Source organism: Triturus cristatus, chromosome 2_1 (assembly GCF_964204655.1).
Source record: "Triturus cristatus chromosome 2_1, aTriCri1.1, whole genome shotgun sequence".
NCBI classification, from domain to species: Eukaryota; Metazoa; Chordata; class Amphibia; order Caudata; family Salamandridae; genus Triturus; species Triturus cristatus.
The window spans coordinates 1,017,547,888-1,017,565,387 of NC_140581.1; the positions used below are offsets into that span (position 1 = coordinate 1,017,547,888).

Consider the following 17,500-nt stretch of genomic DNA (forward strand, 5'->3'; position numbering starts at 1 on the left):
CATTATGCAGGCGGTTATGCCCTGTATCTGTGCCCTTCAGGTACCAGCAAGCTTTCACAGGCCCTTCCCTGCATCATATACCTGGCCAGGTGGCAATTTCGAACCAAGCACTGAGTTGGCATGTGATAGCAAAAGGTCATGTGTTTTATTTCATATTGAGAACAGGATGGTCGTCAGAATGGGGAGAGTAAGTGCCCTCCGTCTGATCTGTGGGGAATCCTCTCTAGACACTCATCTAAAAGGGCAATATCAATGTCTGTTGTAACAAGCATTTGCAATGCAATAGATCTCGCAATTGCGAGATTTTCAGCTGTTGGCATTGTAAATGAAATTGCCTTTTATTTATATGTTTAAAAACCTGCTATAATAAAAGGCATGGTCACTTACAATACCAATAGGTCAAAGTTTCAAAAATGCGAGACCTATTGCATTGCAAATGCTTGTTCCTCTTTCTGCTGGTTTCTGACCTTTATCCTCTTTCTGCTTGTTTCTTCCCTTTTCCCACCATTTTCCTCCTTCCGCCACACAGAACCTACTTAATGATCGGAAATCAGACGTAACCCAATACATTAGAACTAACACAGTTTTCAAGTCTCCAATAATAATACTTTATTTTGGTAGAATGACTATAAAAGTGCAAAGTACAAATAAATACATGTTTAAAATTATGGATTTTGCAATACACAAACGTAATGTCACATATATAAGCATCAAGGTCATATATATGCTGGTTTACTCTGAATCAAAAATCTTTAAAAACATAAACCTCTAAAGAGTACAGAAGTGGTTTATAAGGGTCCGCCATTGTTGAAATATTCAGGGTGGCATAGCATCCATACCAATCAAAGTTTTTCAGAATCCTAGGTCTCATGTCAGTGCAACATGTCTGCAATCAATTAAGATCAGATAAAACAAAGTATCAATTTCACAGTAAATGTCTAATATAGAAACAGATTTCCCATTATGATATGCACTATTCTTAGCTGCTCTAAAATTACTGCCCCAAATATATCCTAATTGCCTGTTACATCCTGCTGCCATGAAAGTACACAGTAAAATTACAGTAAGACATTTCATCTTATAAGTAAGCATACAATGATTAAAACCAAGGAGCTAAAATATTACAAATAATGTTATTATTATATATCTTTATTTGGTTTATGCATGAAAAACCATAAAAGTACACAATAAAACAATGTAGTTAATATATTGCAATTTAAAATGTAACAATTAAAAACAGAATAACATATCTCTATACTCGTACCTGATGACTGGCCATAATTATTTGGATGTAGCAACACAGGTTATATAAACCTAGACACAGAAACCTACTTTGTGGTCCGCACTGTTAATAGATAGATTTACCTGGTACTACTCTCACATGTTCTGAGCAATTCATATCAAGTTATTTAATAGTACAACCATAAAAATAAAAGGGAAATAAAACATTCAAAGCAATTGATCATTTTTAAATATTATGATACCTTTCACGAGACCAAGTGTTGAAAACTCTATATGAAGAAATTAATAATATACTTAAATATTACTAAATAATAATCCCTACCGGCAATAGCAGCATCACATGTTTTAAATAAAGTGCATATTTCTGCGTGATCGGACTGCTGCACAGAGAAAGTGAGTTACCGCAACACGTTTAATCAACTGAGAGGCGTTGTAATTCAAGAAAAGCTTGGGTCCTATGCCTCTGGTTTCTCCCTCTCATTGTGGAGTTTTTTTATATAGCGCAAACTATACCCGAAGGTATCAGAGAGCTTTACATGAGCACCACTTACATTATAGACAGACAGATTCATTTTTTTGGGTAGGTACGGGGCGATTAAGTGATTTGCCCAGAATCACAGAATGTGGAGCGTCCCTGCCGAGACTCAAACCCGATTCCCCAGCTCCAAGGTGACTGCCCTAGCCATTAGGCCACATTCTCTCCCCATTAATGGAGCCAAGAAGCTTTACGTGTATAACACGTAAAATTTACAGAAAAAGAGTAAGTGAATCATAGACTGAGTAACACCATTACAACACAGGCATGCAATCACATCTAAGTTGGTCTGATACCCTATTGGAAAGCAAAGTAGGTATTTTACTGTCTGCCCTGAATCTAAATAATAGAGAGCGCTCCCAGGTCCTCCTTGGTTTCGATATGTAGCTACCTGATGTAACCTCCGTATTCATGGACAGATATTTTCCAATCAATGCTTTCCTAGACTCCTCCAAAACACTCTTATCAAGCGATTGTGCTAATAACATTGATGAAACTTGTCTTTTATTAATGGATACATGTGTGGTGGTATCAGAAAAAGCATATGACAGACCAGCCTCATCAAAAGAGCTTTTCACGTAAGCCAACCATGGGATTGACATACCTTTGTCACAATTCAAGCAGTCACTAATTATAGCCCTTGTTAGTGAGGCGTCCTTATGTTAAAAATATGTAATACTTCATCCATTAGCTCCCTTCTTAATGATTATTTGGCTTTTATCTTTGAGCAAAATCACAGGACTGGAGAAAATATAAACACGACTGGGACAATTTAATTTAAAAATGTATGAATAAACCCATCTAGTTTTATGTTAAAAGAAGCTACGGGCTAGGGACGTTCTATCTTGTGTACACCACAGTCTGATTCTCCACATTGCCAATTGAAAACGGGATACTGCATAGACAGTTAAGTAACTTACCTCGTACTTAAATATTTGGAATGCAATAATATGAGCTGTGGTGCCCATGACATGGCAAATAGGGTTAAACCACTTTTTCCTGGATAATGTATAGGTGGGGCAGAAAAAGAATACATGCTCTATAGTTTCCCTCTCTTCTCCACAAGTGGGGCAAAAACATCCCATTAAGCCAGTTTTTTTAGGGGTTCGATAGCATCTGAAAAAAAAATTCAAGGCTGTTGGATACTTTAACTTTGAGAATGTAGTCCCTCATAGTGCCTATATTGGAATCTGACAAAATCTGACCCAATTTAACTGATAGTTGGGTTTGATCGTGGATTTGCTGTTGGCTGGGTGGTTCTTGCATGCTTCCCATAGATCACTACACCCAATCGTGCCTAGTGTGTCTCCAGAGACGTTTAAAGGCATGGGCAAAGTGGGCTTTGGCCCAGGGCCCCAGACTTCTGAGGGCCCCCTGATAGAGCCATCTCTGTTCTGCAGAGAGTCTTGCCCTGATGACCTTCAATACTTTTTAAACACATTGTTTCATATACTCTTTTTCTTTCATTTATTTTTAATGTGGGGGTTGTGTGAGAGTCTATCACAGACATTTTGCACAGAAATGTTGTGTTTATGTTGCATACAACATCCATAAAAAAATGTTTTAAGTCAAAACAGGACCTTACACATTCATATGTCCCAGAGATTATTTGCACTAATATTAGTGAGGTGCTGCTGTATTACAGTATTGAAAACACAGGTCAATATCCCAAAATATGAGATAGCAAACACATTTAGAATGTGGACCAGTTTGTCTGTGCACTGTCAGTGACCTGCCCAAGAGGGCATGAAACAACTGGAAATGGATCATAAATTTACCGCTGTTCGGAACAGGGGCCCCCAAAATACATCTGGCCCAGGGCCCCCAAAATCCTTAAGATGTCCCTGCTCACATATTTGAACCACAGGATATTTTAAGTTTCCACATTTTACATATATGACTTCCGAAAATCCTAATCCTGAATTTATGATGGTGTACACTGCAAGTAGCAAAATTGCAGAAACAACTTTGCCTGGGTTGGCATTCGGATGTAGAAACAGAAAACCTGAGTGCAGAATCAGGGAAGAAATGACTCTGCATACTGAATTTACTCTAAAGTTGCTTGCTGTCGCTTGTGAACGATAAAAAGCCGTATCGCCGCGCCTTCTGCAGGGCGTCTGATGAAAGCGGCGGCCATGTTGGAATGGGTGTAAAAGAGAGGCGTATTTTATCAAAAGAAGTCCATTAAATGTTTAATTAGGTGATTACATTTAACACTATCGTAGAGCTCTACAAGGGCTGCCACTCTAGGTCCACAAAAGCAAAAAACTCTTTCAACTCCGCTGTCCGCTTTGCAGAAGAAGAGAAATGGCTGTAGACTTTTAGAACAAAGGATTCTACATCCATTGAAAGTCCATTAATAGCATGTTTAGCACAGTTATGCAGGATATGGGCTGAACAGTTTGCAGGCAGAATGTCTCCATTTGCTCCCTTCAAGAGCTGGAACACAGAATGATGTCGTCCATAGTTGACACTTGCGTTGTCCCCACAGTATGCCGCGACTTGCTCCATTTTCAAACCATGGTTATTTAACTTTGTGGTGATCTGATTTGCAATAGCTGTCGCAGTCTCTGCTGCATCCTCGTAGAAATCCAGCAAAGTGTAGGCCACACCGGAGGTGAAATTAAAGTGCCGCAACAAAAGTGGGTAGAGTTTAATGTTACCTTTGTTTGAGGCATCACTGCAAACGGAAAAATATCCATCTTTTAAGTCTTCTTGTGCGTGCTGCAACGATAGAGGTGCAAGCACATTCACAGTGATGCTCGATGCCTTTGTGCAGCCACAGGATGCTTTCATTGCAATGGATGAGTCGGGATACATTACTTTGCTTAGCTTGATGCCACAATCCAGGGAGCGGTAGGAGATGTGATGCTTCACAGCATGGTACACCTGAGTCACCTCAGCAGCTGTGACCTAAAATGTAAAAAAAGAATACACAAAGCTATAAGTACACAAAGAAAATCTCCATTGTTGAAGAAAACAGTGGCCACAATGGCGCTTTGAATTGTAAATTTAAACTAAAGTGTCAGCTGGTAACCCAAAAGCAATTATGATGTGCTCTTAATATAAACTGAGTGAGAAACGCATGGGAAAGGCAACCTGACTTGGTAAACACTGCTGCACATTTAAAGAAGGTAACAGAAAATTGTTAGATGGCTCGCCTATTCAGTTTGGGAGACTTAGAGTGTGACAAAGCAAGAAGAGTGTGCAAGAATTACATAAAACCGATGTCACATTATGATGAAGTGAGCAATGACTTACTTTGGCTACTTCTGGCTGGAAGCTTGGCTGAAGGTAAGCTGAAATTAAGTATGCGCGTGATAAGTTTTTATTTTCTTCATTGAATACAGTATGAATATACAAGCAAATGTGTTGGGTTTTTACAGAGTACCTTAAGGGAAAAAACACAATGTCTGATTATGAGTCAGTCAAAGGTGCTGCAGAGGAATTCTTTACAACGGATAGCGAGCAATATTCGGATGAAACATCTACATCGCAGACAAACTCCATGCAAGAGCCACCCAAGAAACGAGCAAAAAAGCGCTTTGTGAAGTACAGGCCAGAATGGGAACTTTCACACCGCAACATCTGCAAGGTGGCAGAAGATGCGTTCAAGGCCAGGTGCAACCTCTGCAATAAAGACTTTTCCATTGCCCATGGAGGGGAGCGGGATATCAAAACCCATGAGGCAGGAGCACAGCATAAGAAATTGCCTCAGGAAGGGCGAAGATGGCCTCAACTCTCGCTCACCAATCCTGGCCATAGTGGAATAGAAGGACTTCTATGAAGCCCAATAAGTCTTCAAGACTCCATCTAACCAGGACCAGTGTTAAGTTGAAAGCTCAAGTGAAAACACACATGCATTAAGGTAAACAATATGAAAGGGTACACTTACATCTGGCAAGACCTACCCCATAAATCCTAGTAGATTATAGGGTAGGGGTGTTGAGCCTACCTAAAAGTCCCTAGTATAAAATAGGGCCTGGCTGTTTTGAGGCCAGCAGCCCTTTCTGCACTTGCTTGTGTGCACTGCTGAGTGCCTGAGGCCAAAGTACTACTGCACTTTTCATAACTCGCCACCCCCCCAAAAAAACACCCCACAAACATCCACCTTGCAGGCTCAGCTAACCTCCCATCGCCTGCTCACTGCATCACCTTTTGTGGACCAGATTTAGTAAATGTTGGGTTTACGGCAAATAAATTAAGGCATTCAGGACACAGTGTAAAGCTGGGTTGCAAGTGGCATGTTCATATGTAACATTAGTGACCCGCTGCCTAATTATAATATTGAAAACACACATCACTATCCTGGCCTGAACAGTAGCTGTAAACTCATTTACAATTTGCACCAGCCTGCCTGTTTCAGCGACCTCGCCAAATAGGGCATCAAAGAGCTGAAATTGATAATAAATGTGGGGTGTGAAGAGTGCCCTCCTCCCCCCAAGAAACCTTAAGATGTGACTTGGAATTGCACAAGGGAGAATATAGTATGACAGCATAGGAAAATAAAAATAATCTCAACCAAACGTATTGTAACTCAACCTAAGTAAATAAAAAATAGAATTAAACATCACCAACAACGTTCAACGTATCACCTCAACCAAAATAACTCCACATACTGAGTGCCTAAAGTAATGCAGCTTAGCACTCTAGTGAGCACAACATAATGAGTTTGATACAGCCATGCTATGCTATATTAAACTCATTACATTGCGCTGACTAGAGTGCTGAGTTGCCTTACTTTAGGCACTCAGTATGTGGAGTTATTTTTGGTTGAGGTGACAACCTGTGCATGCTACAATCACACAACATGATTAGGCCTAAACGAAATACTGTAACCGGAGAGTCAGCCGTTTTTAGGCTGATCTGGTCACCGGAGACTGAGGCATAGGAGATTCACAGCATTTGTAAAATTGTGCCAGTATCTTAAACTATTCTTAATTGAACACTGCCTCCTCTATTTATAAAACCTGCCTGAGTTCTGCATACATTGTCTGATCCTGGGCATGTGCAATTTCTTTATGTTATGTAGTGCAGGTACAGGCAGTGCTTTTTTCCATACTCAGGGCTGACACAGATTGGGCAAAACCCCTGTGTTATGAGCCTCGTAGCATTTAAATAATAAGACCAATATGAATAGGAGGAATTTACTAAAAATGTTGAAGGGGGGGGGGCTGGTTCTCGTTCTTTAGGGAGTAGACCTTTTGAGGACACAGCCTATAAAATGGTGTTGTCCTAATCACACATATTACTGCTTTGCAAGTTACATAATTGAGAGAAGGGTTGTGTCTTTATAAAGTGATCTGCACCTCTGACTTCTCATTTACAACATGCAGCTAGGCGGTGGAGCAGTAAAAATGAGTGGTAATCGGGTTTCCTCTCTTTGTAACCTCTGTGCCGCTTACTGACGGTAAATTCTGTTACGCTGCAATGCAATGTCATTTTCAGGGACGAGGACTTATTATTCATCACCGACTTTGTGCCAGAGCAAGAGAGAGAAGCTGAAAAGGGGGAGGGGGGGGGGGGGAAGAAGGAAGAGAGGAACAGAAAAGTAGTGACAAAGGGAGAAAGCAGGGATTAAAAAGAATATGCAAGTGAGTAGACAGACAGGAAGTGTAGGGGGTGGAAGAAAGAGGCAGGAGGGGGGAATCAAGAATAGCAGCTTGGTATTCTGCAACTCTAAATTCAATAAGCGTAGCACTTTTTTTTTTAACAGATGCAATAAGTTATTGTCAATGTGCCAACGCGGAGGAAATGGTCTATAAACACAGTAACCTGTCAGCTGCCTATAAGCAAGGGACTCAGTCCACTGCTCTGTTTGTAGGGCTAAGGGCGAGACGAGGTCAGTAGTGACATACTTTTGGGTGCTTTGGGAGAGACATTGAATCAGATGCAAGCCATGCTGGTGGTATAAAGAGTGCAAAAATAGCTTAGTTGCATCTCTCCTAAATGAGGAAAAACACTATTTAACGGCTGTATGCAACATATTCTGCAAGCTAACCAACCCAGAAGCTGCAAAGAAACAAATAAACCTGCTGCTCTTTCAAAAACATTCAACCTTTTATAGAGCCAAACTAATGAAACAAGCAATGACAATTGCAATATGTCTGTCTTTAAAGGAATGCTGTACGGCAATGTGCATTGCAAGAAGATAGCATGGGACCACTCAAGAACAACGGCCTTGGCTGCATACAAAAAAGTGTCCAAGTGCTACATCCCAGCAATGACTCACTGGTCATTTAAGGTGCCGCCGCGACGACCTGCCAACCGAACTTAATCCCTCGGTGCCTACACATAAATGCCAATAACTCTAACTAAACACTTATGTACTGTAAAAAAATTGAGAAACTGTGCTGATGTTTTTTCTGGAAAAAGTACATACGCCGATACCACAATTAAATGTGTTTTCGCATAAACAGTACCACTGAAGTAAAATCAAAACACACACATGATAAAAGTCAACACACATTTTGTATCCATCTTGGCGCTTTGTGATTTTATAGAACATTAATTAAAACAAGTGTTTGAACTCAACTTACCGATCACCAAATCGGAATGCGGTGGTGTTTGCTGGGTAACGGCGGGTCCGGGGAGACTGGTGATTCCAGTCCGGGTCTTCCTCTGCTGGCAGACGGGCAGTAGCGGCACACAGGAGCCTACAGGTCAGGGGTCGAGTCCGGGTCCTGTAAAAAGGGAAAAGCCCGAAACGTGCTCTGCACGTCCAGAAGTACCGAGGCTGGGTACCCTAAAGCTGTTCTCATTGGCCCTGAATGAAGGCCAATGAGAACACACTCCTGCAGTGTACCAGCGAGCTCTAGGATTGGCTGATGGCTTTCAAGCCAATCCTAGATCGCTTTGTTTGTTCTCTGGAGGAACGGTTGGCAAAGAAAGGGACATGATTGGCTGTCACCCAACAGCAGGCAAAATTACGGACAAATGGCGTCCGTTAAAGAAACCTTAACGGACAACGGACAGACGGCCGAAATTACGGACTGTCCGTGAAATTTACGGACGGTTGGTCACCCTAACCATGATAACAGCGCAGCCCTCCAAGCGACCGAGACTTCCTGCCCAGACGCAGTGTATCATGATGGCAGCGGCACAGACAGTGAAGGTAAGTCTGCGGTACCACGAAATACAGACATGAAACCAAAGACATTAACAGCGCCACCGGAGACCTTGTTCCAAAGGTTTCCTATTGCGAAAGCCACGTGCGCCCTTTCACACGAGGACTTGTGTGTTCGAGCTACACTTCCTCCACACGTTCAATAGTAGTGCAGCACCGGGACAAAGTGTCCCTGCACCTCCGCACCAGCTCTTCGCAATCACGCCTCATTCACTTCATTGGTCTTGATTCGGGTTTACCGGTACTGAATCAGGAGCTAATAATCAGGATCTGTGAAGCACAGTGTAAATCCACCACCGCACGCATACATTCAAAATGCAGTACTAGTGCAGCAACTCGCTTCTTACGTACACTGGTTTTCACGAGTCGCCCGAAACAGATACACGCTTAGACGTGCGTTGATTTTAACACTAACCTCTTCTCTCTCTTTTTGGTTTTGCAAGACACCTTTTAAAAATAAAATTGAATTACATTTCAACTTTCTGTCTACTTCATAAGTCAGTCGCGGACTCTGATCTCTCTTTGAATCTCCCATCAGTCTCCAGGATGGGACTTTTGAAATAGTATCACGTCACCTGTCGGTGGTTGCCAGACTCATGCGTATGTATTTCATAGCTGCGAAGAAGGGGGCGATGGGAGTAAGCTATTGGCGGGAAAAAAACAAAAGGCGGTCAGTGAAAACCAGTTTGACTGTATACAGTGGATGCAACACCTGCTTGCTTCTGCTGCAACAATGTTTCGGTCTTACAGCGAAGCTCATAATTACTTAGAGAAAGTATTTATAGCTGCAGCGCGCTTCGTTATTTTTATTGTATTAATATGAGAAAACCTGATCTCGTGATAAGGTTTGATCTTTTCTTGGTTCTATTTATTATTAGAGCTTGATTAACAGTCAGACTCGACGATGGCGGCGGTCATTTGGCCACAGCGCCCCCCGCAAGCACGTTAATCGGTAGCAGCTGTTCTCCACTTGGAAAACTTTCAGATTCAGGTAGCACACGGGTGCTACCTAAGCTTGGGTACCTGCATGCTCCCATTGTATCAGACACATGCTGCCTGGCCTTGGGAACGACCATCCTCAGCACATGCAGTGGAAACAATGTTGATATTGCTTGTTACTTCTAATCTTTGCAGGCATTTCAATATTGTAGAACTGACTACCCGTAATGATAATACGCACCTTGAGATTTCTGCAATAATAGGCGAAGTGCACGCTAAGAGTATTTCCTGTGGCAATTGTCACATCTTCGTTGCGATTTTTACCTTGTAGAAATCATAATTATGTCTATATTGTCTCTCTAGAATCTGTTATTTAACACGTATATTTTCACGTCTGTGATTGTCCTTGTGACTAGACTTGGGCGTGGCTTTCAAGTATTTTGGCCTTTGGAACAAATACTTTTATTCTGAGTATTTATAAACATGTTTTGCCAGAAAAGCACCTGGCTTTCCCTAAAGACCGCATGAATTGGCAAAATACATTGGAAAAGTGCTAAAAAGTGAATGGATCCAAATGGTATTTTTTTACAATAAGATATCCCGCGAAGTTGTGTGCTTGGTAAAGGCACATACGGTTGTATGCCTTTTGGATCTTGTGAACATTCAAGTAAATGTGCACTAGTTGTTTTAAAATGGAATGATAACAAAACCAGCATCGAAATCCCTTAATACTAGAACCACACTTTAGGAACTACCTTTTAAAGTATTTAGGCTTCATTTTGTGGTTCTCAGTATACTTTGATTTGAAAGGTCCAAAAATAATTTTTGCTTCATTTATACTAGCAGTCACTGGCAAAGCCAGCAGGACTGACTTTAAAATATTGAAGCAAGCTACAAAAGTGTTTTGTATTTTTGCTGTGCAAAGACCACTTTATATGTTTCTTGTTTCTGTGTCCTAATTTTATAGTCCCCAGGCGTGTGATGCTGCATGGCATAGGTACCAATAGAGAGGGATCAGAAGGGCGTTTTCCGCTCACAAAGAGTGAGTGGGAGGTCCACACTGGTAAGGTGCCCCGGCAATGCAGTTATAAGAACGAAGACTACCAGTAGTTCCTCAAGGAGAAGAAAGAAGTGGAGATGAATCAGTGGATAAAGCCTGGAAGGACTACATGTATACTATGTGTAAAGTGGGTAATCCTTTCGTTGGATTGTAATGCCCTCACACACCCTTTCAGGTGTCATGCTTCATCATCTGGGCTGCTCCTCGTCGGGCCGGCGGTGCAATGCCTAACGGGCTCCCTAAAAAGGGGCACTTTATCGGAGTTCTTTTAATCCAACAGCCGTCAGGTGAAGTGCGGGTGTGTGGGCCTGAGTGGTGTAGATATAAAGGTGAATTAAAACAGGGTCGAAAGTACCAGTATGAACAAATTATTTATTTAGATGGTCTCCTTCCCTGGTTAAAAAGGTGTGTGTAGCACTAAATAGAGTATAATGTCTCTAATTGTAGTGCATGGAATTAGTGGTCAACATGTTTCTCGCAGTGAGCACGTGCGCTCGCGATTCGTCAGGACCTATCAAAAAATCTTATATATATATCTACGATGGAAATAGGGGACTATCTAAAATATAGTGGCCTCCTAATCAAGGTTGGTCAAGTGAACAACAAACTTAATCCTGAAATACCTGTTGAGGTCTGGTGCTACCTGTAGAAAAAACAGTACATAAAATTGGTAAGTGTGGGGACACAAAGCCACAGGTATCGGGGATTATAAAACAAACAAAAAGGCTTACAAAGTGATTCATTCTCCAACTTGGTTAAAATTGTAACAGTGGTGACTGCTGGTGATCGAGCGTCAGCAGCTGCTCATAAAAAGTGGTGTACCAACATGGTGAACTAAAGTGGTAAAACACCTATGTGGAACAAATAAAAACAATCAAGGTTGCAGAAACCAAAGTTGGACTCACCCTAATCAGTAGGACTGCATGCCACAACAGTTCTGGGTGGACTCAGCGTGCGGCGAAGGACCTCTAAAAGTAGGTCTAAACTGAGGAGTAACAATGGCCTTACATAATGCAGTAATCACAGTTGACACATGTGGGAACATCAAGTGCTTTGAAACGTGACAGAAAACAAAGAACAAAAATACGCTGGGTGATTAGCCCAATGGACAGATTACGTTCCCAAATGATGTGCGAGGATGTCAGAGTGGGGGAATTAACATAATGCTTGAAGCAAACTAATAATGAAGATGTTAAAACTACTAGAACCACGAGTTCCCACTTCTATAGCATTTGGTGTTAACGTGATTTAATAGTAAGCAAATATTGGATATTGGCCCGAGCCTAGTTGTAGCACCCGTTGCTGATAGCCAGGTGGCAGCGGTTAAAATAACAAGCTGGTGCGTGCCTCGCTATTCCAATAGAGCCGCTGACAGCCAACAGTAAGGGTAGCAAGCTAGTGCGTGCCTCGCTGGTGTAATCGGAACGTTTAGGAAACAGGGCGAGTGGTTACTGCTTGTAAAGGAAGAGAAAAGAGGGGAAAAAAAGTTACACGGGTGACGTGTAAGTACTTACATCTGCCCCGCATACGCTCTGCGCTATGACCTACCCGGTCCACCGAGTCTGGGAGGTGGAGACATAAGCTCTCGCTATCGATTAAATACTTCCGGTCACGTCATGTGACGGGGTCACGTGATCGCGGTTCGCGCGAGTGGCTAGAATACTATAATAACACTCTGGGTAACCGTAAGAGCACTGTGTGTGTGCGCAGTGTACGATATGTTACAAAATGAACAGAATGCTTCAAAAGAGTCGATCTCTCGAATAGTGTATGGTTATGTAGAGAACAAAAGGAGACAATATCGTCAGCCATCTTGGCTTGGGAAGCAAGGTATCAATAAAGTTATAGTAACACTTGAGTATAAAGTATAGGCAAGGTGACAAGTAAGTCATGGTAGAATATTTCAAAGGGTTTGTTTATTGAAGTGTGAGCCTTGGTGTATACTGGAGCTCATACTCACAAAATAAGGTTGTGAACCAGTTGTAAGGAGTATGTCACGCTATAGCTTCAGGGCTCCCCAGGGGATATCATCGTTAAGCCCAGTGACATGGGAAGACAGACGGTGTATCCATCTTTGTTCCTTCTTAAAAAGACTGTGCTGTGACAATTGAGGGTGGGTTTCTAGAACCAGCCATTTGACAGAGTCTGGGGAATGTTGTTTCTCGAGGAAGTGGGCACTAATTTTGGTGTTTTGTTTTTTACACCGAAAATTGCTGCGATGTTCAGATATTCGCAACTTGATTGGTCTGGTCGTCATCCCCACGTAGTACAGATCACAGGGACATGTAAGGAGATAAATGCAATTACTAGTATTACAGTTAGTATGTGACCTCAGTTCCCAAGTAAAAGTAGTGTTAAGGGTGATGGTTTTGTGTACAGATGTGAATGTACAAGCAGTGCACATGCCACATGGGAAATGTCCCTTCACTGCAGGCAGTTGCCAGAGTGTGTTCTGTGTTGATTTGTTTTTCGGTCTTGGTCTGGTTTGTATCACCAAGTCTTTAATGTTTTTAGTACGTCTGTATGCAAATCTTGGTGGTTCGAGACTCATTTGCCCAGTATTGAGGATATTCCAGTGTTTTTTAAGGACCTTCACTACCTGGTTGGTGTTGGGTGAGAAGGTTGTCACGCATGTAAGGGTGTCAGACTTAGAGGTGGTGTTCTCTCTGGGTTCTAGAAGGGCTTCTCTGTTATTATTTCGTGCCCGTTTTTTGGACTTAGTAATACTTTTCAGCGGGTATTGTCTCTCTCTTAATTTATTGGAAAGAATTTCGGCCTCGCTCTTGAAAGTATCAATGGTGCTGCAGTTCCGTCGTAATCTTAGAAACTGACCGAAGGGTAGGTTCTCCTTGAGAGCTCTCGGGTGGTGACTTGTAAAGTGTAGCAGGCTATTGCGATCAGTGCTCTTTTTGTAAAGAGTTGTTGAAAGAATACCCTCGTTCAACATAATAGTTAAGTCGAGGAATGCGATCTGTGAGGGGGATACTGTGATGGTGAAGTTGAGGTGAGGGTTCAGCTGGTTGAGCCATGTGTAGAATGCTTCGTAGCTCCCAGAGTCACCGGACCAAAAAATCAAAATATCATCTATGAATCGTCTCCATAGTAGAATGTTGTGACGGTATGGATTCGTATCACAAAAGATGTGTAACCCCTCAAACCAAGCCATATATAAACAGGCTAGACTTGGAGCAAAGGTACTCCCCATGGAAGTACCTTGAGTCTGGTGGAACAATTGGCCTTTAAACTCGAAGAAATTTTCTGTCAAGGCTATGGTGGCGCATTCAATGATGAAGGATGTGGGAGTCGGCGATTGCCAGGGTTCGCCTCCAAGTACCTCCTCGATCACTTCGAGGGTTGCTCTTTGTGGAATATTTGTATACAAAGCTTCCACATCAAGAGTGATGAGGAAGTTGATGTTGTTAATGTCATCTGTCTGATCCAATAAACGTAGAACATCTGTCGTGTCCTGTATGTAAGAGGGTGTGCGTTTCACTAAAGGTTGCAAAAAGTGATCGCAGAACTTAGACAATGGTTCTAGAATTGAGTCAATGCCCGATACTATGGGGCGTCCAGGTACTGGTGTGACCCCCTTATGAATCTTGGGTAGAATATAGAAATAGGGGGTCTTAGGTTCTTTTTGGATCAAGAAGGAAGCCTCCTTCTCGCTTAACCAACCGTTACTCTCAGCGGAGTCAACCAACCCAGCAATGGTAGTTTTGAGACGTGAAGTGGGGTTGTTTGGGATCGGTGTATAGTACTTTCTGTTACCCAACTGGCGCAGACATTCGTTGTCATAATCAGTCGTTGCCATTATAACAGTGGCCCCACCTTTGTCAGCCTGTTTGATGGTGATAGATGGATCGTCCGCCAATGTTGTAATAGCGAGCCTCTCTGCCCTGCTGAGGTTATTGAATTGCTTCTGTATAGGAATGGATTTTATATCTTTAAGTACTGCCTGTTCATAGGTGAGTACTTCGTTTGGTATCATCCCTGAGTGGGGAGTGAAGGTGGAAGGGTTACGTAAACCTGAGTCATTGTCTGATCTGTCGTCTTTACCCTCAAAGAAAAATCTCAACCGGATCTTGCGGAAGAATTGGTGTAATTCGCAAATCTGGTTGAAGGGGTCAGCCTTAGGGGTAGGGACGAACCCAAGTCCTTTCTGCAGGACGTTGTCCTCTATGGCTGTCAACTGCCTTGGCGACAAATTGACAACTAAGTTTGTTTCCTGGTGTGGCTCCTGGTTTCCACTCCCCGTTGTGGTGGTTCCTCCCATTGTACTCTTTTCTCTTGTGGTGCCCCTCTTCTTCGCCCTCGCCCTCTGCCCCATCCTCTGCCTAAAAAAGGTGCGGGCTGGATCATACCCTGAGGTACAAATTGCGGTAGACCTTGAGGGCCAAACTGAGGGGGGCCCTGTGGGTACATAGGGTACTGCCAGAAAGCTGGTCCCTGATATGGTGTGGGCGGAAGATAGTTGTATCCACGTCTCCCTTTCCTTCCTCTAGCCTGATTGGATCTCATATTCTCATTGCTAGAGTCACTGTTGGTAGAGGATCCTCTCCTTGAGGAATCCGAATCAATGTCTGAAGAATAGTTAGTGTTGTGCGGGACATAATCTGCTTTAAGGTAAGGGTAGACCTTTTCCTTATCAAAGCGTTTGATGTCTTTCTGGAGCTTAGCTACTTTCTGTTTCATCAAGTATTCTCTGTGTTCGGCTATCTCGTTGTTGATCTCTGTTAGTTTTGATTTATACTGTGAACCGGGATTGTTCTGTTTGAGATTGCTTTCCAACGCCTGGATGCGTGTAAGTTCCATGCGTGGAATAGCGAGGCACGCACCAGCTTGTTATTTTAACCGCTGCCACCTGGCTATCAGCAACGGGTGCTACAACTAGGCTCGGGCCAATATCCAATATTTGCTTACTATTAAATCACGTTAACACCAAATGCTATAGAAGTGGGAACTCGTGGTTCTAGTAGTTTTAACATCTTCATTATTAGTTTGCTTCAAGCATTATGTTAATTCCCCCACTCTGACATCCTCGCACATCATTTGGGAACGTAATCTGTCCATTGGGCTAATCACCCAGCGTATTTTTGTTCTTTGTTTTCTGTCACGTTTCAAAGCACTTGATGTTCCCACATGTGTCAACTGTGATTACTGCATTATGTAAGGCCATTGTTACTCCTCAGTTTAGACCTACTTTTAGAGGTCCTTCGCCGCACGCTGAGTCCACCCAGAACTGTTGTGGCATGCAGTCCTACTGATTAGGGTGAGTCCAACTTTGGTTTCTGCAACCTTGATTGTTTTTATTTGTTCCACATAGGTGTTTTACCACTTTAGTTCACCATGTTGGTACACCACTTTTTATGAGCAGCTGCTGACGCTCGATCACCAGCAGTCACCACTGTTACAATTTTAACCAAGTTGGAGAATGAATCACTTTGTAAGCCTTTTTGTTTGTTTTATAATCCCCGATACCTGTGGCTTTGTGTCCCCACACTTACCAATTTTATGTACTGTTTTTTCTACAGGTAGCACCAGACCTCAACAGGTATTTCAGGATTAAGTTTGTTGTTCACTTGACCAACCTTGATTAGGAGGCCACTATATTTTAGATAGTCCCCTATTTCCATCGTAGATATATATATAAGATTTTTTGATAGGTCCTGACGAATCGCGAGCGCACGTGCTCACTGCGAGAAACATGTTGACCACTAATTCCATGCACTACAATTAGAGACATTATACTCTATTTAGTGCTACACACACCTTTTTAACCAGGGAAGGAGACCATCTAAATAAATAATTTGTTCATACTGGTACTTTCGACCCTGTTTTAATTCACCTTTATATCTACACCACTCAGGCCCACACACCCGCACTTCACCTGACGGCTGTTGGATTAAAAGAACTCCGATAAAGTGCCCCTTTTTAGGGAGCCCGTTAGGCATTGCACCGCCGGCCCGACGAGGAGCAGCCCAGATGATGAAGCATGACACCTGAAAGGGTGTGTGAGGGCATTACAATCCAACGAAAGGATTACCCACTTTACACATAGTATACATGTAGTCCTTCCAGGCTTTATCCACTGATTCATCTCCACTTCTTTCTTCTCCTTGAGGAACTACTGGTAGTCTTCATGCTGCATGGCATCACATAAGCACTGCAAGCAGAGGTAATTAAGAAAAAAATAGCAGTGCTGGATTGGAAAATAAAATTTAAAACAGGCCAGCCATAGACGACATAGAAAGAAAGAGGTTGTGCAGAGATATGGCCCACATTGCAAAGCTTTGTACATGCCTGTGTTTGCATTCGTTAGCACAATAAAGCCAGACCGGTTGGCTTTGTCAATGCGTAAATGTCCGTGTGTTTGCGGTCTCTTTATTTTGCAATATCTGTATCTGCTTTAGTTTGAGAGGTTATCAATAAGGTCAAGATTGTGAAATGCATCATATTTAGTCACACAGAGCTTTAGGTGCAAAATCGCTCTTGGAGTAAAATCAGTTGGAGTATGCAATCATTTTGGAGCAAAATCATTCAGTACAGAGAAAATGTGTTAGTATGATTTATGCATTGGTGTATAGGGTCTGCATCAATA

At 42.3% G+C, this 17,500-nt stretch overlaps 2 protein-coding genes across 2 annotated transcripts in view; one reads left to right on the plus strand and one right to left on the minus strand.

Annotated features, from left to right (window-relative positions):
- Window positions 1-584: 584 nt before the first annotated feature.
- Window positions 585-8,420, minus strand: LOC146866245 (uncharacterized). The gene is made up of 3 exons (XM_085634976.1): window positions 8,317-8,420; window positions 5,039-5,076; window positions 585-4,690 (listed from the first exon to the last, which is right to left on the minus strand). Exon 3 carries the CDS (start codon window positions 4,595-4,597, stop codon window positions 4,007-4,009), a length of 591 nt encoding a protein of 196 aa, XP_085491102.1. The 5' UTR covers window positions 4,598-4,690; window positions 5,039-5,076; window positions 8,317-8,420; the 3' UTR covers window positions 585-4,006.
- The window catches only part of MTAP (methylthioadenosine phosphorylase), a 392,892-nt gene continuing 383,795 nt past the window's right edge, over window positions 8,404-17,500 (plus strand). Inside the window, exon 1 of the mRNA XM_085634967.1 lies at window positions 8,404-8,891. Coding sequence (XP_085491093.1) covers window positions 8,808-8,891 — 84 coding nt within the window. The 5' untranslated portion in view covers window positions 8,404-8,807. The remainder of the gene's footprint in view (window positions 8,892-17,500) is intronic.